Source organism: Setaria italica, chromosome I, assembly GCF_000263155.2.
Source record: "Setaria italica strain Yugu1 chromosome I, Setaria_italica_v2.0, whole genome shotgun sequence".
In the NCBI taxonomy this organism is placed as follows: domain Eukaryota; kingdom Viridiplantae; phylum Streptophyta; class Magnoliopsida; order Poales; family Poaceae; genus Setaria; species Setaria italica.
The window spans coordinates 34,371,181-34,394,277 of NC_028450.1; the positions used below are offsets into that span (position 1 = coordinate 34,371,181).

At 46.4% G+C, this 23,097-nt stretch overlaps 2 protein-coding genes across 2 annotated transcripts; both read left to right on the forward strand.

Moving 5' to 3' along the window:
* Positions 1–1,291: 1,291 nt before the first annotated feature.
* Positions 1,292–8,242, forward strand: LOC101786495 (lysophospholipid acyltransferase 1). Its single transcript, XM_004953376.3, has 8 exons — positions 1,292–1,752; positions 4,906–4,961; positions 5,459–5,679; positions 5,755–6,151; positions 6,415–6,500; positions 7,098–7,161; positions 7,280–7,392; positions 7,845–8,242. The coding sequence occupies exons 1-8, from the start codon at positions 1,307–1,309 to the stop codon at positions 7,977–7,979; spliced, it is 1,518 nt and encodes a 505-aa protein (XP_004953433.2). The 5' UTR covers positions 1,292–1,306; the 3' UTR covers positions 7,980–8,242.
* Positions 8,243–16,430: 8,188 nt separating this feature from the next.
* Positions 16,431–18,470, forward strand: LOC101786887 (protein DETOXIFICATION 49). Its single transcript, XM_004953377.3, has one exon. The coding sequence runs from the start codon at positions 16,561–16,563 to the stop codon at positions 18,247–18,249; it is 1,689 nt and encodes a 562-aa protein (XP_004953434.1). The 5' UTR covers positions 16,431–16,560; the 3' UTR covers positions 18,250–18,470.
* The last annotated feature ends 4,627 nt before the right edge of the window (positions 18,471–23,097 follow it).

A 23,097-nucleotide genomic window follows, 5' to 3' on the forward strand; every position in this document is an offset into this window, starting at 1 on the left:
TAAAAATGCATAAAACTAGACTAAGGTCCCTTTTGGCAGGGCTTCTCAACCAGCTTCACCATCGGCTTCTTGAGAAGCCCTACCAAACAGCGACGAATGAAACGGCTTCTTACCTGAAGCCCCGAAAATCACGCTGAGAGGAGGCAGGAGAGAGAGGAGAAGCCCAAAAAAGGAACTCCCCGCGGCTTCGTCCCCTTCGTGGGGCCAAAGTCCCCATCTTGCTCATGGACGCACAGGGGCCGGAGGATGGCGGGCGCAGGGAGGCTGGAGGACGCTGTTGGTGGTGGCGCTGGTGCGAGGAGGGCACTGGCGACGGCGTGGATGCACGGGGGCGGAGGACGGGCCAGCGGCGGCGGGCGCGGGGTGGAAGACAACACGCGCTGGCCACGGGCGAATGGCTACGGCTGTGAATAAGAATAGGAAGAGGAGAGAAAAGGATAAAGGAAAAAAGAAAATGGAGAGAATGGGAAATAAAGAGAGGATAAAAAATAGGAAGAAAAGAGAAAAATAAAAAATAAAAATAAAAAGGATAAGGGTATTATAGATATTTTATCATTTTTATCCATGTTACACAGCTACGAGAAGCCGTTTTGCTAAACGTTTTTCCATTAAGACAAGTCGAAGCAAAAAAACTACTTCACCAAAGAAGCCATAGCTGCAACCGTTTTAGCCACAGCCGCAGCCCTGCCAAACGAGCCCTACATATCGGTCAGGACTGCGAAGTTTGATCTTCTTAATATATTTTGAGATTAAATGTACTGGGAGTCTAGGAAAGCGGATAGCTAGCGTGATAATGGATCATTGACCGATCCTAGTACAAGTCAACTCAAGATCATATTTACCTTTCGGGGACCAAACTACTTTTGAATGTGGTAACAAAACCACCGCATTTATGAACTATAATCTTATGAAAATTACTGTAATTATTGGAGGTCTTGGTGATCATCTCATTGTTGGAAAGCATTTGTTCCATAATAAAAAAGTTCAAAGAGAATATTCTTGTATGTGCCAAAGCGTCAAAGAATAAGTTTAATTAAACCAGTTTGCATATGCCATGAGTTTCCCTTCATTTTCACGCCAGCAGCAGCTCAATGGGCATAAGAAAAGATGAAGTATGCTGGGGAGTATGCGGGAAATCACTTGTACTATTGATAGGGACAAGATTGCCGGCATCATGTCGATGCCTCCCGGGTGGACCATGCTTTTAAGTCAAGGATCAATCAAGGGCAAACACAGAGTGATTACTCTTTTACAGAATCCGATTAACCGAAAACGGAAGGGGCTTTTCTACAAAGCTGCCCGCAACATGTCTGCCGCTGCCGCGGCCGCGTCATACACACACGCCATTCGGAGCTCGCATCCGAACGCGAGCAAGCAGACCAAATCGCCCTCCGTATTCTATCGCCCGCACCGCATCTGGCCGCCTCGGCACCCGGCGGCGGCGGCGGCGATGGGGCTGGAGATGGAGGCGATGGCGGCGTCGATTGGCGTCTCGGTGCCCGTGCTCCGCTTCCTGCTCTGCTTCGCGGCCACCATCCCGACGGGCCTCCTGTGGCGCGCGGTGCCCGGCGCCACGGGGCGACACCTCTACGCGGGGCTCACGGGCGCCGCGCTCTCCTACCTCTCCTTCGGGGCCACGTCCAACCTCCTCTTCGTCGTGCCCATGGCGCTCGGCTACCTCGCCATGCTCCTCTTCCGCCGCCACGCCGGGCTCATCACCTTCCTCGGCGCCTTCGGCTTCCTCATCGCATGGTGAAACTCGCCCTTCCTCAGTTCCTCCCTCTGTCTCCACTCTCCAGCGGGTTAATATCAGGGCTTAGTTTACGGTGATTGGGAGCAGGGATCGGTACTTATATGTTCAAATTTGAGTAGAACCGAGCAGGAAAATTGCACCGACTGTAGTTTATTCGGATGTGAACTTGATTAATTGCCGACGAAGGATGGGGTGTGGTGCCGCCAGCATTGGATTTTTTTTCGTACTCGAGTTGATTGAGCGTTTCTGACCTTTCCTCTGGGGTCTTGTGGTCCTGCTTCAAGTAAGATTTTGAAGGGGGCGAACTGTGGTCTTGCATTAACTATGTACCAATTTGCCTCATGCCCGCTAACTTTTCAATAGGGGAACTCTTATTGTTTGAAATGAATGCGTTCAAATAGTAACCATTTTTTTCTTGCGGTCTAGATAACTGCAAATTGTGGCAGTGGCTTACAAATTACAATAGATGTTCATAACCGCTGCATGCATTGCATGTTCCGATCCAATCATATACTAGTAGCCTCAAAATCCTCTGCTAAGATTTGGCAACATCGTACAATAGATTTCAACTGTTGCATGGATTGCATCTTCCGGTTCAACTGTTTTTTCATAGCATCTAAACCCAGTGTTTAGATTTGACCAGTAGCCCATCATATGTGGGTTTTGTTTCAAACACAAAGCCAAATCAGAAACTAGGTCCTGTGCTGTAGAGGGGTAGAGTTCTATGCATCCTTTCTGGTAATGTATTGATTTAAGAGCAAGATGACTGTTCCGTGGGCTTTGAGTTGAGATTAGCATCTCCCCAGTGGGCCTCTGGTTTTTTGTTGCCATTTATATGTTATTTACACTCTATATGACTGCAAGCAGTTCATGAGCTTTCCATCCAAACATTAGTTTCCTTTGCAGCAAGTCTTAGCATTAGTTTGTTATTTTGGATTGCATCGCTTTAATCAATCAGTTATTGTAGGTTGTGTCCTGGACATTGTTAGTTCATGTATATGCCTCAGTATCCATCGGTTTACTCAATGGAACATTTGCATGAATAATGGAAGTAACACGGGAACTTTTCATCTGCATGCCTGGTTTTTACTATTGTTTCTACCCCTATTAGTCACCAGCTCAAGTGTTTTGTTCTGTGTGTGCAGTCAATTTTGTTTTGTATGGTAAGTATAAATGGTATTTCTGAGATTATATTTATGATTCACCATGAAGACTTGTGCGAACGGGCGTGTAGCTCAATGGAAGCAACACTTTAGTAGCATCTCCAGATCCTGGGTTCGACTCCCTGTGGGAGCGAATTTCAGGACTGGTTAAAAAAATCCCCCTGTTGTGCCTCCCCACAGAATAGGGCAGCGGCGGGTAACGGTGTGAGCCTACCAGGGGTAGTGACAGTGGTTGCCGACCCAGGTGTTATGGTGCATCCCTATGGTGTAAGGTCAGTGTCTGGGGGGTTTCTTGGCCGGTTTGGCTAGGTTTCCTTCTGAAGTCAAAGCTGTGGGAGCGGTCTTTCCCTCACCGGTCAAGTTTTTTTAGGAGTTGAGTTAATATGAACTTTGTTTGGCAAAACCCAAGAGAAGAGAAGAAAACACAAATTGTTAAGCTACATCTTCCGAGGATTTCCCCCTTTTATTTGGATGGTTCGCTGCTATTTGTGTGTAAAAGCTAGAGATATCGTGGATATGCAAGGAACCATGTGAGATGATGTTGTTGTTACTTGGTGCTGTGAGATGGCATTATCCATGGTAGGCACTAGGCACAACAAAATGCAACGTTGCGAGATGGCACTATCCATGGAGCATGCTGTATTGGCGAGAGAGAATGGCTAGAATATACCTACTCTAGAAATATAATCCAGGAAAAAATAGTGGTCTTTTGGGATCTGCTTTAACGGGCTTTTCATTTGTTACCCGAATAATCCAAAGCCGCCCCAACTTTTTCTGTGCTGTTTATTAGGATCAGGCACATCAATTCAATATTTCAATTTTTCATAGTTAAACAATCCAGGAATGATCCTGTTGTTATTTTATCTATCTAATGAATTTTGTAACCTGATTACATGTAATTGTACTGTAGGCCCTTAGGGGTTTTCACTGCAGTACCCACATCCAATGACGTCTGACTTTGTGGGCACAGATGAATCATAGTTTCATTCTCATCAATGACGCTCCCTTCTCCTCTACCCTCTTATGAAAATTGTGCTATTCCAACAGATTTGATTAACTTGGATAATCAATTTGATATTTAGGCTAATACTTGGTTAGAAGTGCAAAACAGGACTTAGGATAGCGAATCAAACCAAAACAGCTGGCATACTTTTTTCAGGAAACAGACATTTCTAGCCCAATTTAATGGTATTGAAGGCTTCAATATATATAATAAGTAGCAATGCGGATGCTGTGTCTAATATGGCCTTATCATAATAGTGGGCCTACTTTTGCAATAAGTTTCATGTTGTTCTACTACGGTCCAAAAAAAAGGTGAGACAATTTGGCAGGTCCTCATACCTCGTGTAATTGCATAACACCACCTCTGATTGCATAACAAGTGTCAAACTAAGGCGCCGTATATTGATTATCTGTAACTGAAATTGAGGACCTTATATATGCCAATACAACATCTTTTCCATAAAATGCTATAATTGTCGTCCTGTCGACCTCTGTCCTAACTTAGTAATTAGGACAACTTATCCAAGTATCTGTCTTGAGAGTTGAGATTTGAGAGTATGGTCTGAATATCAATCCACTTTTTTTTTGTGTGTGTCCAACCTTGCTTTGACATGTAGGTTTACTTGCATGGGTGTAGCATATACACTGCCAATAGCTATTATCTGTTTCTCATATTGTGTTTTCTACTGTCCCTTAAATCCTTGTGTCATATGCAAAGTTTTGAAAAGTGAGGTGAATCAGTCAGCTGTGGTTGGAGTTAGGAATGTTACCACTATTGGGTTCAAAAGGGGCTTCTTGTATTGGTGCATTTGGTTTTAAGTTTAGATCTTACAAAGTAAAATCTTGGCCATGATATAAAATGTTGGTACTCGATTCTAAGTTAGATAATGTTTGCAAGAAACTAAAATAATTTTTTTTATGTTCAGTAGTATATTACATAATAATAACACATTCAAAATCCCTTACGTGTTTTGTTCTTATTACTAGTCATGTGTACTACATGAGTGGAGATGCATGGAAGGAGGGAGGCATTGATGCAACTGGTATGCCTATTGCTGTTTGTACTTCACATAGTAAAGCTAGCGTTTGCTGTGCAGTTTTATGCAGCATTGCTCATGCATATATGAAATACTTGCAAAAAAAAAATAGTTATATCATGGGTTTCAATTCATTTCTTTATATTGTGCTGCTGATAGTTAACAGCGTTACGTCAGGGTTTTGTTATGATCAGATAGTGAGAACAGTGCTTTCATTTTATAAGAGGCAAGGAATAATTCATACTGCATGTTTAGTAGAAGCGTAAGCAAAGTGCTACATAATGACTAAATAGAGGCAATGATATGTAATAATGTAACTGAATGGAAGCAAGTACAGGTTCCTTTATTTTTAGGCCATTTGTCAACTTGTTCTTTAAGTTTGTGTCTACAAACTTTAGTTTGTTCTATATCTGTCTCGGACCCTGTTATAGTATCCTTCCATAATTTGATTTGTCTGTCAATGCAGGTGCTTTAATGGTTTTTGATTTATCTGTGCAATGCAGGTGCTTTAATGGTTTTGACGCTGAAAGTCATTTCCTGCGCAATAAACTACAGTGATGGCATCTTGAAGGAAGAGGGTTTGCGTGATGCTCAGAAAAAGTACCGATTGACTAAGCTTCCTTCTCTAATTGAATATTTTGGTTACTGCCTCTGCTGTGGGAGCCACTTTGCTGGACCGGTGTACGAGATGAAAGATTATCTTGATTGGACTGAAAGGAAAGGAGTAAGTGGCCTCCATCAACTTTGTGTGTGTTATGCTATCTTTTGCCTCATCCTGATATTCGTTAATCTTTTGCAGATATGGGCTAGCCCAACTCCTTCACCCTTGTTACCTACTTTGCGTGCTCTAGTTCAGGCTGGTATATGCATGGGGTTATATTTATACCTGTCACCTAAATTTCCACTCTCACGGTTTAGTGAGCCCCTTTATTATGAATGGGGTTTCTGGCACCGGCTCTTCTATCAGTACATGTCAGGCTTTACTGCTCGTTGGAAATATTACTTTATATGGTCAATTTCAGAAGCTGCAATTATTATATCTGGTCTGGGCTTTACTGGTTGGTCAGAGTCTTCTCCCCCAAAAGCCAAATGGGATCGTGCAAAGAATGTTGATGTATTAGGTGTTGAATTAGCTGGAAGTGCAGTTCAATTGCCCCTTGTGTGGAATATTCAAGTGAGCACATGGCTACGATACTGTAAGTTCTGTCTCTTGATAAAATCCATTACATCACCCACTCATGATTGCCTGTACGGCTGTACCACTTGTTTGTGAAGCTTGGTTTGGGAGAGAATATAACACTACTTATTCATGTAAAGATTTAACTAAGTTATCTGCCATATTTTGTGCTATACAGGATCCACTACTGAAACAATTTACTTTCCTTACATTCATTCATACCACAGTACATTATTCATTACATAATACTAACTCACTTTTATGTTTCCACAACTGTTTCAGATGTCTATGAGAGGCTGATTCAGAAAGGAAAGAAACCTGGTTTCCTTCAGTTGTTGGGTACACAGACAGTCAGCGCCGTCTGGCATGTGAGTATATATTTCCTCTCACCTCCTATGTACTTAGGGGCCATTTGGAACCATTGCCGGTTACTATTTAGCCTTGCGAAGCAAGGATAGGGATGAGGGCTATGCGTTTGGAAGGACAGCTAGCCTGTCTTGGGGTCTCCGCTGGCAAGGTTTTACCTTGCTGATGCCGGAGAGCCAATCTGGCTCACTTGCGCCGGCAAAATTGGCTGGCCTGGCAAAGCAAGGTCAGGCAAAGTAGCAAAGAAACCGAACGCCCCCTTAGTTTGTGGTGATTGTTGCTTGTACTTCTTGTCATGTCATAGAGCAGCCTGACGTTAGTTGGGCCAATAGTTTCTAATTACTAGAAGAATGCTTTTTGGAAATTAGATCTGCTGTTGTCCTGATGTCTTATTATACTCCTCGCCATGTAGAGTCCACGTGTGAAAATGGTAAATCGCACTTAGCTTACTGATCATGAACTTGTTTTACTTTTGGCATATTGATGACAATTCTTGTTGATCTTTTTTATCCCAACAAAGTTTGTCTTGTGGTGATTCACACTTTTTGTAACTTTATCCGCACCAATTTGTCCTCCTATCTGATATTCTCATTCTACAGGGACTGTATCCTGGGTATATCATATTCTTTGTTCAATCGGCATTGATGATAAATGGTTCACGAGGTACCTCTCTATCCCATTACTGTTGGGTTTGCTTCTGCTAAGCTCAATTTTGGAGATGTGTTTATTTAAAGAAGGCTTTTGAACTTGTAATTTGATTTTCCCTTTTCTTTCAATACAGTTATATACAGATGGCAACAAACAGTGAACAATTCAGTTTTCCGCGGTATCCTGGCTTTTCTGAATTTTGCATATACATTGCTGGTGCTTAACTACTCGTGCATTGGGTTCCAGGTTAGTTTCAAACCTATGAACATATCATGTCTTGGGAGTTGGAACATGATGGTGCTTCTCTATATGAATTTTCAGCAAAAGATTCTTGCATAAACTTTTGACTCATGTTATGGTCCTAACCTCTGATGACTAAAATAAACATATAAGTTTGCTTTATGCTTCCTTTTGCATTTTTGTAACAGCCGATTATACACGTGAGAAAGTTCCCGTGAGTATCTTTGGTTCCATAAGTCCTTTAGATGATGGGACGGTACAGAGGGGGAACAACATTTTAGCAAATATGGACGTCATTGTTAAATAATGCTGCCTTTTAATGTAGTTTCAGTTTCCACGTATCTTAATGCAGAAAGTTTGCGCCTACTTCCTCGAGCAGGATGAGGAATGGATGTCTGTTTCACTTCCTGGGCCAGGATCATGACAATTAATATGCTGTTTAATTTTGTTTTCTGAAGGTACTGAGCTTCAAGGAAACGTTGGCATCCTACCAGAGCGTGTATTATGTTGGCACAATTGTTCCCATTGTATGTGTCCTGCTGGGCAATGTTATCAAACCAGCAAGGAAGCCGAAGGCTCAGAAGGCCGAGTGAGGAATATATACTCGGGTGATCGTTACACAGAAGAAAGATGGGAGAGAGCTTCAACGACGATAACACAGCTAGTTTTCAGATTATGTATTCTCCTTTTGAACCATATCAAAGTTAGCACAAGGATAGTGTGGTGCCCCCAGTTCTCATATTTCGGAACTCCATCGCAATTGACCGTCATTAAAACGTGTCACTCCCGTCGGGTTTTTCTTCCACATAATGACTTCATGTTGCAAAGCATTTTTGGCTTGTCGAGCCTTCTACTCTTTTGTTCTCATCTGCCTGTTGATGAATGTCTTTGGGACGCCTTTCCACCTGGAGCCTGATGGAGGTGTGAATGCGCTTGTTGCTCGCACCTCACATCCCATCGTGTTAGTTGTTAGTTTGTTACCTACTGAGCTCCTAGAACTGAGCATCCGTGTTTTGACTCGGCCTTTTTTTTTCTCTCCACTGCTCACTTTGAATGCAGTTTTGGTGCGATTGCAGCTGAAGTTTTGAAGTCGTAGCCATCATGATGCGGTGATGGACGCTGGTCATAGACTATGAAGTGTGAACCATGGAGCCTGTCGTCGTATAAATGGTGCTTCCGCTGCTGCTGCGGTATACGCACGCCTGGGTGGCCCGGTCCAACCCAACGTGCGGCAGAGGCGGTGATGTGGTGTTGGGTGTTGGTCGCGTCATACTCATTCACGTGCTGGGCCATGGCCTAGTATACTGTTACGTGGACTGCGTATGCTGCAACTGCAAGTAGTGTGCTTCGTGCGTGGGGGCTCGGGCGCACCCGGACGACTTGTATAAAAGGGACGTGGTGCGCTATCCGCCTACAGTGTTGTTGGTAAATGGTGACGCGACGGGACGGGACGCGGCGTTGATCCGGTCATGACCGTGACGGGCATCTACTGAATCACTGATCCATCATGCACTAGATGCCACTCGCATCGGCGTCATGGACACGAAGACCACCAAGAACGCCGAGGCGTATACCAAGTCAACCTTTTCTTTCCAGATAGAGAATGTTCGGGTCAAACGGTCCAGCTCCAGCGGATGACGTCCTGCGCACGATCGGGTTGGACTTGGAATCTCGGCATTTCCAAGACAACTCAGCTCATTTTGCCATTGATTGATTTTTAGCCCGCTCGCGCGCCCTGTCTTTTCACTGTTCCTATCATGCGGCACTCACGCCCACGACCAACCTTCAACGCCTGCGACCACGGACGGCTGAGCTTGGGAAGGGAAAGGGAAGATCGGCCACGCCGGCGGCACTGAGCCGGTCTCTGATTGCGACGCGGCTCGCGCCACCGCCGCCCATCCGTCTCGCGCTCCGTGCCGCGCACGCGCCAACGCCCGCGGTCGTTCTTCCTCCCTTCCTTCCCACCCGGCGACGACCACCCGGCCACGCCGCGGCACCGGCACGGGATGGGGGCGTGCCAGCGACCAGAGCTTGCGCGGCGGCCACACCTCACCACCCACACGCCGACGAACGGGCGGGGCCGGCCCGGCGCCGCGCGAGCCCATGCCCTGGGCGCGCGCTTGCTGCAGCCTTGGCCGGCCGGGGGACGCTGCTAGGACTGGCCTCCGTTCCAAAGATAACGCAGACTTGCTCACAATTACTGGTCAGCGCCAGAGCACAGTTTTATGAACGCACTAGCATGCATGCGTGGCATGGCTGACGAGACAGCGACCGGACCACCTGAAACTTTTGCAACGATACGTGCCCGTCGACGATTTCAGGCAACTTGCGACCAGTCCTTTTTACACGAACGGCCGAACGGGCACGGGTCTCCAGTGCTTTGCAACGGGCTCTGCTATTTGCTACAGGCAAAAGAAGCCCCCCAGCCTTATCAGGCGTCACTAGTTTGTGCTGCATGGGAAATGCGTCTGTGTACTCTCCGGCGTACCTGCCCGCTGGCATGCATGCGATCCACGCAGAGGATCGCAGCTTTCCCAGGCAGGCTCAGCAGGCGTCATCGCTGGAGTACATCAGCCGCAGAGTTTGCCCTGCCAGCCGCGGCCTCGCCTGCGGCCTGCCCGTCTGACGCCAGCGCCATGCTCCCCACAAACGCAGCAACAGGAGAAAGCCAGAAAGGAGCGCGGGCTGCTTCTGCCGATCCACCATCACACACGCAGACGCAGGCGGCAGGCCCCGGCCCCCAGCGCGAGATGCTCCACTCCACAGTTCGCGCAGGCGGCGCAGGTGCCAGGTGAGATGAGGCCGACGAGCGGTGTGCGCGTGCGCCACTGTTACGAGAGGCCCGCCCCTCAGCAGCAAGTCAGCAGCTTTCCATCAAAAAAAAAAAAAAAGCAAGTCAGCAGCCAGCACCATCACGCGGCGGCGCAGCGCGTGGCGTTACGTTGCAGGGGCGGGGTTTCGCGGGCTTTTGCGCCGCGTGCAATGCACCGCGCGGCGCAACAGCTCTAGCTGGATAGAGTACTAGCCCGGAGCAGCTGGTCCTTTTGCGTCGCAGCTGGCGTGCAGGCTAGCTGCAGCGTTTGCCTTGGGTTGGGTCTCTCTCAAGCAGCACGCGTCCACTGATTGGTCTGTGCTGACCGTGCGCGGACACTTAACTCACAGTGGTCTAAAACTAGCGATTAATTATCCATTGACGATTAAAATCAAGTCGAATTGTAGTGTGCATGTGAGAGACTAAACTGTGGCATGCGTCGTTACTACCTCCGTTTCAAATTATAGATCATTTTAGCTTTTTTTAGTTCATACATAATATTATGCGTATAGACATGCACTATATCTAGGTGCACAGTAAAAACTATGTACCTAAAAATATTAAAACAAACTACAATTTGGAATGGAGGGAGTAGTAGTTTATTTCGAGCAGTTCATTTCGAGTCCAAGCTAACGCTAGCTCGCCGGCCGTACGTGCGCATCTGTTGAAGCGGTCGCGTCTCGCCCTTCGTTCTATAAGTCAGCTGCCGATCGACGCTTCAATTCGTCATCCCCTACGTATGCAAGACTTCTTTCCCACGTGAACGGAAAGATTTGGAACGAACGAGTTTTAATTAATCTGTCCAGGCCGGTCGCCAATTTTCCGGTGTGCAATCTGCGGCTGCGCTATTACACGCCGCAACGACAGACAAAATTTTCACGCATTGCGTGCGTGCATGCATGTAAACACTTTACATTTGGACATACACGCGCATTATCCAGTAATCGACAACGGCGCGTAAGACCAAAAAAAATGTCACTGTTACACGTGAATCATCATGTTCGTTGTAGTAGTTAAAGGGTTGGATCAATGTGACAGCAGACGTACTCCTGAACATCGTACTGAAACGGGCTCAAACATTGCTCCGACTGGACGTCCATCGACTCCCGTATCGCCACATGTAATCAGGATAACGAGCAGGGGGCCGGCCAGGCCAGCCGCCAAGCCGGCCGAAACGATCGAGGCGACGCGTGCCTACCTACTCTTAGATCGATCGGTACACTGCAAAAATTTTGCTTGGCCGGCCGTGTGAGTTCTAACTACTCTCGCCTGGTCGGTTCAGATAACGAAAGTGACATTAGGGCCGTGCATTTTTAGTCAAAAAGAAACGAAACGAGCCCCCGCCCCCATGAACACGATAAGCTCATGTTTATAATGCACCTGCGTCGTCATTGTGTCCCAGGTTGAAGAATTGAACTTGCATTTCCGGCCTGCCAAATGCAAGGCTTCTCGCGGGCTATCGAGTCATTCGTACACAACACTTTCATTGGAAAGTTCTCCGCACGAGACAAACTGAGATGAGACGAAACAACCGGGAGGTCAAAAGCGTAAAATTTCAAAATTAACAAAAAAATGTCTTGGTACGAGTCACAACAATTTCACACCGTTTAATTTTAATTTGCCGATCAGAGGTAGTAGCTGTCCGCAAGTAAACAATTAAGCGAGATAATATATACTACTATACCATACCAGCTGCTGCTGATGGACGTAAGTACCCATGCATGTGGGCTGCTTGGCAGGAATCACCGTATGTATACAAAGACCTGCGTCACGTACGCAGTCTCATTGGCAAGCTAATATCCTAAGTAAAACATTACTACAAGTGGAGTAGCTGAGCGCAGTACTTAGTATAAACTGCAACTGCGGGAAGGCGTGGCGACAGAGAGTTTTGGCCGAATGCAGAGAGCAGACGCGCCAAGAGATCGAGGCGCTTTTAGTGTGCATATGGCTCGCACGCAGAGACGACGCATGCATAGCCTGCCCGACCCTGTGCGTCCGTATCGCAGCAGGCTGAAGGCAGCTTATATATATTAACGTCCTTCAGCTACCCGGGGATTGGGTGCCGACAAACAATGCATAGCCAAGAAACAACAAGGGCTCCATCGTACCCTTGTTACCACGTACGAATTCGTCCTGTTAGCGGTTGCGTTCAGGCCAAAAATCCAACGCAAGTGCGCCTACAAAGTCCACTCGTGGACTCCCCATGGGCGTTTGTAAGCTAGCGCTAATGTTGTGGCATTGCGTGCTTAGCTAGGTTTTATTTTTACTAAGCACGTAGATGCCGTAATGATGCCCTAGTATAGTAGTATATTGGTAGCGATATAGCTAGAGGCGCCATGGCCCATGCAAAACCATCGATCTACTAGTAGCTCAACATGTGAATGAATGGGTATCTGAACTGAACAATGTGAAGCTTTGGACGGCTGGAGGTAAACTGGACACAACACCTACGGACAAACATTTGGGATTGGGAGCTATATACATCTAATAAGAGCACTCTAGATCGATGCAGACAAAAGGACGCCTGCATGGATCTCGCGGAGAATCCGTTCCTGACGGAAGACGACGAAACGCTCTTCCCATCTACCCAAAAATGCTCGATCGGTGCCCGCTTATAATATGGCCATACTTGCTCCAATGACCATTGGCTAGATCATCGACTCTCATGCTACATTGCTACAACATGCACGCATGGACGATGCGTGCATATGGTCAAGCATCTCGCGTACGTATATTCTGCTCGCCTGCATCTAACTTGCGTCGTCTGCCTGTAACAACCTTGGTTTTGCTACTGATCTGTGAATTAAGATCGATCGTGTGTCTCCAAGATATGGCATGCGAAAGAGAGTAAGGGCCCGTTTGGTAACAACGAGTACTGTAGCAGAAGTTGTCTCTCTTTCCACCTAAAATGGATTAGGCTGGTGAAGTCATTTTTCCCCTTCACCGATTGCTGCAGTGCTCCTCTAACCTGCTACAACTAAATGCTCAAACAGTAAATCAAAACTATTCGGAGTCATGCCAAACGCGTTCTAAGTGTATAATAACGTGTACGGTCCCCGAGAGAGGCATTGGACGTGAGGCTACTTGACATTAATCATAACACCGAAACATATAAGCATTGTCCGTTTCAGCATATAAGAAGTGATTTTGTGGAATTTGCTTCTAGATGTAGCTTTAGTCGTATGAAAATTCGTACTAATGCTACCTCCTGATTCTATATGTTACTTTTTTTTCTAGTCAAAAGGCAATGTTGTACCGAAAACTCACAGATTCTAATCGTAGGATCGCAAAATAGGATCTTATGATTCCATCGACACGTAGAAAACATAAAAATAGAAATCATAGAAAAACGAAATTAATTTTATTAGAACCAGGAACTTCAATTCTGACCATAGAGTCAACACAATCATATGATGTGATCGAGATTTTGACAAAACCATGCCGAAAGGCTCCCCCACAAGAACCATAAAAAGGCTATTATTTTGACTTAATGTACCTATTTGCCTGTGCAGTTGTGCAGCTAGAATATTCAAAGTTACAATTAATCTGATGCACAATTGCATTTGTTGTGAGATTCCAACTCATACAATAGAGTTCCTCATTATCCTTTACTGTTAATGATGGTAGTTCTATTGATTGATTCTTCACAGTGACAGGGTTGTGTGCAAACTTTGGCTTCAAATTTACTTTATTTTGTTGGGTTTGGATATTTATGTCAAAAAATAGTCAGGTGTATTTTATACGATGATATAATAAAAAATGATAGCCAAAGTGGTGTTTAGAGATCATTATTGATATATAAAATATTAATTATTTATGATTAGAGGGAATATATAATGATATCGGTTGCGGATGGCACTCTTCATGGGTGACCAGATGCAGCGTACAAATGCTTCAGCTTCACAAAACATCAATATTTTTAAATCCCCTCTAATTGCCTGTAGTAGTTTCAAGGCCTGGTTATAATATTAATAAGCGACGGAAATAAATATGGTTTTTGGTGCAACTGGTGTTCAGAGAGGCCTCATTGCCACAAACACTTATGTGTAAAATCATATTTAATTTACTGCATTATTGTTCATTGTATGATCATAAATATAAGTTTATACATTTTTAACCTAAGTCAAACATTTTTAACTTTTACCATCAATATCTAAATTTTATACGGTTGACAACATAAGATTGACATTCAGACATTGCTAGGTTCTCTATGAAAACTAGTTTTTGTGGCATATAACTCTTTTAATTCAAAATAATGTATTTTTGTAGATATTGCTAGCCAAGGTTTAAAAAATAACTTATAACATATCTAGATAAATTTACATTTTTGATTGGAGGAAGCAGGGAGCAATCAGATTTTTATAACAATTACGCTGGAAATGCTACATTCCCTTGCCAATTTACATCTAAGTGAGGCTATAGCATTTTTATATATCTCTCTTCCGCGAATCCCAAATTTCAAGTTCATTTAAGAAAAATTATTCGAGCCGGGATGCAAGCAGTACTGATCTTTCGTACAGAGGGTAAGCAATAAGTACTTTGTCTAGATATGTACATACACTATATATCCAGTATACATGAAGTAATCATCATTACCTTAAGAGCTTAGAAGTGAAATCAACGTCAACTGCTAATAAGTTGTGAATGGGCAATCCAAAAGGTTATCACGTGGGCTAAGCCCATATGCTGGATCGATGGAACAAAGCAGTTGACTCTCAGGAGTCAGGAACCTTCGTCTTATCTTTTGTATAATTAATACAGGTAACCCAAAGGAGATTGGCCCTAGTCTGAAAAAAATGCCACAGCTCTGCTGTACAAGCTAAGAACTGCTTTGTTACATATAGGAGCAGAGCCAGAAATCTAAGATTAGAGGAGGGTCGCCCAAGTGGTATAAGATGTCTTGTTACAGCATAAGGCCATAAGGGCCATTGGCGCCAACTTAGCTAGCTAAAAGTCTGTTTATGTCGACATTTTGCTTATGTGGTAGGGAAAGATTATGAGATATAAAAGCTGACTACTACTAGATGGTCTACTCACATTTCCCGACAATCGTATAGTTAAAAAAGGTCTACGACATCTGGACCCATATTAACTTAGGAGAATTAATGGGATACAGTTGATCCATTGTCTATTATGCTATCTTTAAATGTCTTGTAAGCTTCTTATAAAAAGTGGTTGATTTTACCATTGGAGACTCTACAAAGCAATTATTTACTCTAGATGGCCTACACATGTTACACCGAATCAATACGATCTCCTCAAGTTGGGCTACATGTTGAAACAATGTCATTTTGGATATTGGCATGTTAACAATGCACAACTTTTGATCCATAATTTTTATTGTATATTTGCAAAAGATAGTAAGAACTGTGTTTTTCACTTTTAGAAAACCACTGCCATGTTATTCTCGCATAAATGCCTGGTCCATATGTATGTTTTTTAATGAAAGATTTGCATTGTTGGCTCGAGTTAATGACAATGCGAGTCACGTGTCACATGACTTAATTTCTGACAGCAGTATAAACCGGATCCATTTGTCTAAAGTTAAAATCCTAGTGATTAATAAGCAGCTAAGCACCTAGACAAGATCGATGAAGACGACAGAGACGACTGATGAGTGATGAGCGAGACACCCCCAAGACGCAAACAACATCTCGGCCACTCAAACCAGGGGCGATAGCCGATAGCCCCGTGCCCTGCGCACCTAGGCATGCAGCCACCCACATCGCCGTCCGACGGGATCAAGCCGGCCGGCCTGCCGTCCGGGCCGATAAAAATTGCCACCCATATCCGTTCAGCTCGGCACCAACCTCGGCCACTACCCAAGCGCCCGCCCACTGTGGCGATCAACGCGTGCCAGTGCGCTTTACGGAAAGACCAGGTGATAAGTTTGTTTTGAACAGGGATATTCATAGCATCGTGCGGGACTGTAAAGAATGACGCGCGGAGCCTCATGTTGTTGACACCCTCCGCTGAAAATTCAGTCGTCGGCCCCTGCTGGCAGCCAGAGAAACAGAGCCATCCAAAAAACCGCTAGGAATTGGAGAAAGGGGCGGTCGCTGAGTGGCCGAGTCCAAAAGTCCAACCCACTCCGGCCGTGCCCGTGCGGCGGCCTCCTATATAAACTCCCCGCCCCTCTCCATCCCCCTTGCAGTTGCAGCACCGGCGGCAGGGGCAGCACTCTCGCCATCCACGCATAATTTATTCAATTCTCCTTGTCAGCACCGTCGCGGCGTCGCCTCCGCGCCGGAGACAGCTCGCTCGCTAGCCTGCACGTTTCGGGACTCGCGAGCGAGTAACGGGGCTCCTCTCCTCTCCCTGCGAAACGCACGCGGAGGCAGAGCGTTTCCTCTGTTTCGGGCATGTCGTTGTCTTGCGGCGCCGCCACGGTGGCGTGCCGGGATGCCGCCGGCGAAGAGGCCCTCCTCGCGGCCTCCCTCCTCCTCCCCAAGGCCGAGGTCCTCGTGCCGGTGGAGGACGAGCTGACGGCGCCACCGGTGCTCACGCGCAAGCCGAGGGGCCGGCTCGCCAGGGCGGTGAAGGAAGCCTGGTCCGTGTCCCTGTCCGTCACATTCCCCATGATGCCGTCCATGTCGGCCGGCGCGGCGGGCGCGGAGGCGCGGTCCATCCTGGGCCTGGCGCTGCCGATGATCCTCACGGGGCTGTTGCTGTACCTCCGCTCCATGATCTCCATGCTCTTCCTCGGCCGCCTCGGCGGGCTGGCGCTCGCCGGCGGCTCCCTCGCCATCGGCTTCGCCAACATCACGGGGTACTCCGTGCTGTCGGGGCTCGCCATGGGCATGGAGCCCATCTGCGGGCAGGCCTTCGGCGCGGGCCACTACGAGCTCCTCGGCGTCACCACGCAGCGCACCGTGCTGATGCTCCTCGCGGCCGCCGTGCCCATCGGCGGGCTGTGGGCGCACATGCGGCCCCTGCTCCTGCTTTGCGGACAGGACGCCGGCATCGCCGCCGTAGCCGAGACCTACATTCTCGCCTCCCTCCCCGACCTGCTCCTCCAGGCGTTCCTCCACCCCGTCCGCATCTACCTCCGGACGCAGTCCATCAACCTGCCCCTCACCCTGTGCGCCGCGCTCGCCATCGCGCTCCACCTGCCCATCAACTATGTGCTCGTCTCCGTCCTCGGCCTCGGCATCAGGGGGGTCGCATTGGCCTCCGTGCTCGCCAACCTGAACCTCCTTCTCTTCCTCCTCGCCTACATCCTGTTCAAGGGCGTGCACCGGCGCACCGGCGGCTTCGCGCTCTCGGCCGAGAGCTTCCGCGGCTGGGGCGAGCTTGCCGGCCTCGCGCTGCCGAGCTGCGTCAGCGTCTGCCTCGAGTGGTGGTGGTACGAGATCATGATCCTCCTCTGCGGCCTGCTCGCCGACCCGCAGGCGACGGTGGCCAGCATGGGCATCCTCATCCAGACCACGTCGCTCATCTACATCTTCCCTTCCTCGCTCGGCTTCGGCGTCTCGACGCGCGTCAGCAACGAGCTCGGTGCGAACCGCCCCGACCAAGCCGGCCGCGCGGCCACGGCCGGCCTCATGCTCGGGTTCGCGTTCGGCGGCGTGGCGTCCGCGTTCGCGTGGCTCGTGCGGGGCGCGTGGGCGACCATGTTCACGGCCGACCCGGCGATCGTGGCGCTCACCGCGTCCGTGCTGCCGATCCTGGGCGCCTGCGAGCTCGGCAACTGCCCGCAGACCGCCGGCTGCGGCGTGCTGCGGGGCAGCGCTCGGCCCAAGGACGCCGCCAGCATCAACCTCCGATCCTTCTATCTGGTGGGCACGCCCGTTGCGCTCGTCCTCGCCTTCTGGTACCACTACGACTTCCAGGGCCTGTGGCTGGGCCTCCTCGCGGCGCAGGCAGCCTGCGTCGTGCGCATGCTGCTGGTGATCGGCCGGACGGATTGGGCCGCCGAGGCCAAGCGCGCGCAGCAGCTCGCCGGAGCTGCTGGCGCGGTGGAGACCAAAGAGGGCATGGAAGTTGGAGGAGACGACAAGCCGGGCGTGACTATCGACGTAGTGATCGAGCGACCAAAGGATCAATGCTGACACAAGGGCAGGCAACCGTGTGTGCGCCAATCGACATTTCGAGCCATTCTTTTGTCATATTTTTTGGCGGGAGAGGAACCAGAGGCTGACAGAGCGAAAATTTTGTTTCCAATTGGTTGTTTGTAAATGATTTCTTTTCTTTTCTTTTCTTTTTCTGATGATGGATATTATAGAAGATGAGAACATTGACAGGAAATATCGAAGGGATTCGTTTTCTTCTATTGGTTGAGCACTGAGCAGCCTCTTTCCTCAACACCCACAATTCACTGTCTACTTTCACAGCTGCTCCAAGTGAAAAATAGGCGTCGCATAGACGCACACGTGTAAATCCTGAACTCTAGGAGTTGAATCATGGTTGGTGAAGCCACATCCACCCGCCTCTGTCTCCACACTAAAATGTGGTCTAATGAACGAGAAAGTAACTGAGTCGGACACGGTATATGTATTAGAGAAAACATCCTAATTTGAGGAGGTGGTTTATTATGAATTTACATTTCAAAACGAGTCAAATGTTACTGATTCGTGCCACATTTACATCTCATCCTAGGTATATTATTCATCGTCGACAAAACCGATGCAAAGCCACCAATAGACTAGTCACGGACTCGTTCGACGATAGGCCAGGTTGCTGATCAATAGGAGCACGCCTGCAACCGCAAAGTCTAAGACCTCGCCATTAACAATCGGAGATTCCATGACGTACCTCCACACGAATCAACAGCGATCTGAAGCCGGCGCCCATGCTAACGAACCTTACTCCCGTGATCTCATTTGGCAAGCCTCGGACTCCTCCTGAAATCAAGAGAGGTTGGAGTAGCTACTTTTTTTCTTCTTCAACTTCTTTAACAAAATGGCTCCAGCTTCTTTAGTGCTCCAGGCATAGAGCCATTTTTAGCATCCCAATTTAGTAGGCCTCCAGCAGAAACTGTAGAAGCAGCTAGAACCTAAACGAGCATACTCCTACCGTCCGGAGTTTTAGCTCAGTTTGAAGTTTGAACTGCCGTGACAGCATACCCCGTATTTAACAATGTAATCTTCCACAATGGCAGTCTTAAACAAGATCAGTTCACTTAAAAACTCCTACCTCTGCTGTACAGTGTACATGCACATCCTACAACTTGGTGAGCCGAACAACATGCAGGGGTCGCTGGCGCGGCTCGCATCCCGGCGAAGGCGATGAGATTCCTCTGCTCCCGGTGTCCGGGCGCAGGGCGCAGGGCGCAACCGATCGAACCAGCCACGGCGCCACGAGGCCGAGGTGGATCCGCCTGTGCCGCGCATAATTATACGCCGAGTTCGTACGGTGGCCGCAGTGGCAAACTGGCCAACTCGTGGGCGTGACGGCTACCGGCGGCACCGCCATGCCTGCCGCTGCCGGCCACGGGTGGCGCGTTTTTTTCCTACAAAAAATGTAAAATAAATGGTCAGCCTGTGGGCAGTGTGGCTCCCTGCCTCTCTCTCACTGGCCTTCTTGGGACTCCGAGAAGATAACATTTTTTGGATGGCCTCAAGAGCCAGTGCAGGTTCTTATAGAAAAAGATAAAGAGCCAGCGCAGGACGTATTATATTCCAGATTATTAGTAGTCGGTTAAAAAAAATGGCTCTCCTCATCAGTTCATCACGCATGTCCTGGACATGTGGGTTCGGCGTGCTACTACTTCACTTGTCGTAGAAAAGATGTGCCCGTATGTATTTATGTATGTGTGTTAGCAAGTAGCGGTAGTAGTAGATTTTGGGGTTGGTATACGTTGCGATTCGGCGTGGTAACATCTGGCGTTTGCGTGGAAGCAATCGCCACTTCTTGCTTGAATCAACAGCCTAAGCTCTCATTTCCGATGGGATATATAAGGAGCAGTAATGGATGTCCAGGAGTTGTGCACTCGAAGTCAATGGTATCTTTGGATTTGGTGATTACAAACTAACGGACTGGAACTCGACTACCGATATTTGAGAGCTCCATTCTGAGATGGTTGGAGGGTTGGCTAGCGATTAGCACCTTTTGAATGAAAGCAACCGTGTTTAGCCATCGACTTAGAAGCAAAGCAAGTTCATTACCGTGTCCATTTTTTATTCGTTCATAACAATTCTTACTGAATTAGTGTATTTACTTTGTATGCGTTATTTTCATAAGATTGAGTATTGGTACGTTGATACCTATATAAAGTTTGAGCTTTTATATATGCACCAAAGCATCTAACAAAAGCCAAAGGGTCCGAATGAAACAAAATATCGAGACCATTTAAGTAAAATCATATTGTGTGATAACAATGGAGCAGCGGAATAATTAAAATAGCAAACTAACTTGCCACAAGCATTTCACCGAACATCTTGTGTGCATGAACAAAACAGCAACTATGCTTCAAACTTTCAAACAACAAAGTGTCCAATGATTCAATAACAAAATACTTGCAGTAGCTAACTTACTAGAATACCAATCCCCATCATCTCATCTCAACATATCAAAAAACACACATATGCCTCCATGCCAACTTATCCATACAAGCAACCACTTCACATATGGATCAGCAACGAGCAAGATGGTGACTTAGGTAAGGAAAATACCAAATCAAGAGTAGATACTAAGATTTACGTGGAAACCCCTTGCGAGGAAAAACCACAGGCGGCGGCGAGCAATCCACTATATGAAGAAGTAATATAAGAGGTGAGAGCCAATAATGATGGGAGGCTCCTAATCCCCCACGGATTTCAGTTTCTATTGGATGGATTTGGTGGATTTAAACATCTCCTCTCCTCTCCTTAACCTTAGCTCTCAACTCTCTGTCTATTCCCAAGTTGGGGAAGAAACATATAATAACAACTTTTTAGATTTGCCCTTGGAGCTCTAGAATATTACAAACATGCTCAATTTCAGCATACAACATGTACATATCTTGTTTTGCATAACAAATATGCTAATGGGCTTCCAAATTTGGTGAATTAGGAGTTGCACATCACATATTACTAAACCACTATCATGATTTGAGAAAAAAATCCTTTGTCGTTATTTCTAAAATTTGACATTCAATATGAATTATGTTATATCAGTGTCTCACACTGACAATATTGTTTATAGAGCTAGGCTAAGGACTAGAGCTTAATGATAACACTGGAAACAAAAAATTATATATATTTGAGTTACTAAGGAGTTGTAATATACTATCTTTTATATTGATGGATTATATTATACCCTGCGTTCCAGTGGATCGGTTTGTGAAAGAACATCTAGCCCCTAGTGGGTTTTGGTGGGTTGAATGATAACGTGATTAAAGGTCTAATGAACTTGTTAAGTCTATGAGTAAGTATAATGCTATTGACAAATAATCTTTGTGAGAAATATTGTATTAAATGGCTCATACAATGAAAAAACAAGTATGGTATATAGCATTGTTCATCTAAGCAAGCAATGGTGTACAAGAGAGTTGCGGCTTGGTTAATAGCCTCATATTGCAAGATTGCTTGGGTTAAAGATGAATGTCCTAATAAGGGATATTATGTGGATCCCATGATGGCTATGTGTGATACGTGACAAGCAAATTGAAGTAAGGATAGAGGTATGATGGCATTGGAATATTAGTTGGTCTCTAAATAAAATGAGAAACTTGTTATGAATAGATGGGATATAGAAGTCAAAAGAAGATATGATCTCAAGTAGATTTCATTCGTGATGTCAAAACATAGCTAGACTCAAATGCGGCAGTGATTGGATGAAGAAATCAAGCAAGTGATTAGCAACGAGGTACTAGGCAAAGTTAGGTCAAGTAGTGACTTGGGCCATAAGCTTTGCTAGGGTGAAGCAGCTAGTGCCTGGAGGACTTGGAGGTTTCAAGTCAAGCCTTACCGAGTATAGCAATGGAATGTATCAAATGTTTATTAAGTCATATGAAGAAGTGACTTATGATTGAAAATTGGGTTTCATTCATATGTGATTGAATATTGATCCAAGTCACTAGCTTACGGTTGAAGTGCTCAAACCAAAGAGACAAAGATGGATGCAGCTCTAAAGTAGATATGATTATCGAGTATGGCATAGTTCATGGGAATGAAGCTCAAGAGGATGAATATAGTATTTATATTTTGATCTTGAGTATAAGTGTATCGTACTATCAAGAGGGATGCATCACATGGTCATTTGATAAAGTCTCAATGCTCAAGTATCCTATGTGAGGGATGAGAGACACAAAAGCCACACGTACACACTAATGGGTTAGGATGTGGCAAAATAAGAAGTTCCGGAGTTTACGGAGAGAGTTCCGGAAGATTCTGGAGGTTCCAGAGTTTCTGAAGAAAGTTTCGAAAAACTCCGAAACTTAAACCCTAACAGATAGTTGGTTTAAAAAACTGGAGGTTCCAGTTTTGGAAAACCGGAAGTTCCGGTTTTGGTCTGACAACTCCAACGGCTAGTTTTTGGGGAGTGGAGTATTTATACCCCTCGATCCCCTCAGTGGCTTATTGCTATTTTTGCAGTTGCTCGTGTGCTTCCTGCCTGTTCTAAGCTGAAGTAAAGCCAAATAGCTCTCCCTAACCCCTCTTTGTAAGGTAGTGTGATCTTTACTAGATCTTGTGAGTTAGGTTGTAGAGATGAGTCATTTGAGAGCACTAGAAGAGCACTCATACACTTGAGCACTGGTTTTTCTTGTCAAGTTTCAAGTGAAGTATTTGTTATTCTTGGAGGTGTTCCTCCTAGACGGCTAGGTGTCGTCCAAGAGCTCCCAAGGTGTGATGAGCTATGGGATAGTTTGTGCAAGTTGAGCTTCGCTTCTCAAAGGGAAGAAGCTAACTAGTGAAGTGGGGAAAGGGTTGAGTGCAACCCGGCTTCTTTGGAAGCACCCAACGGAGATGTAGGATTCA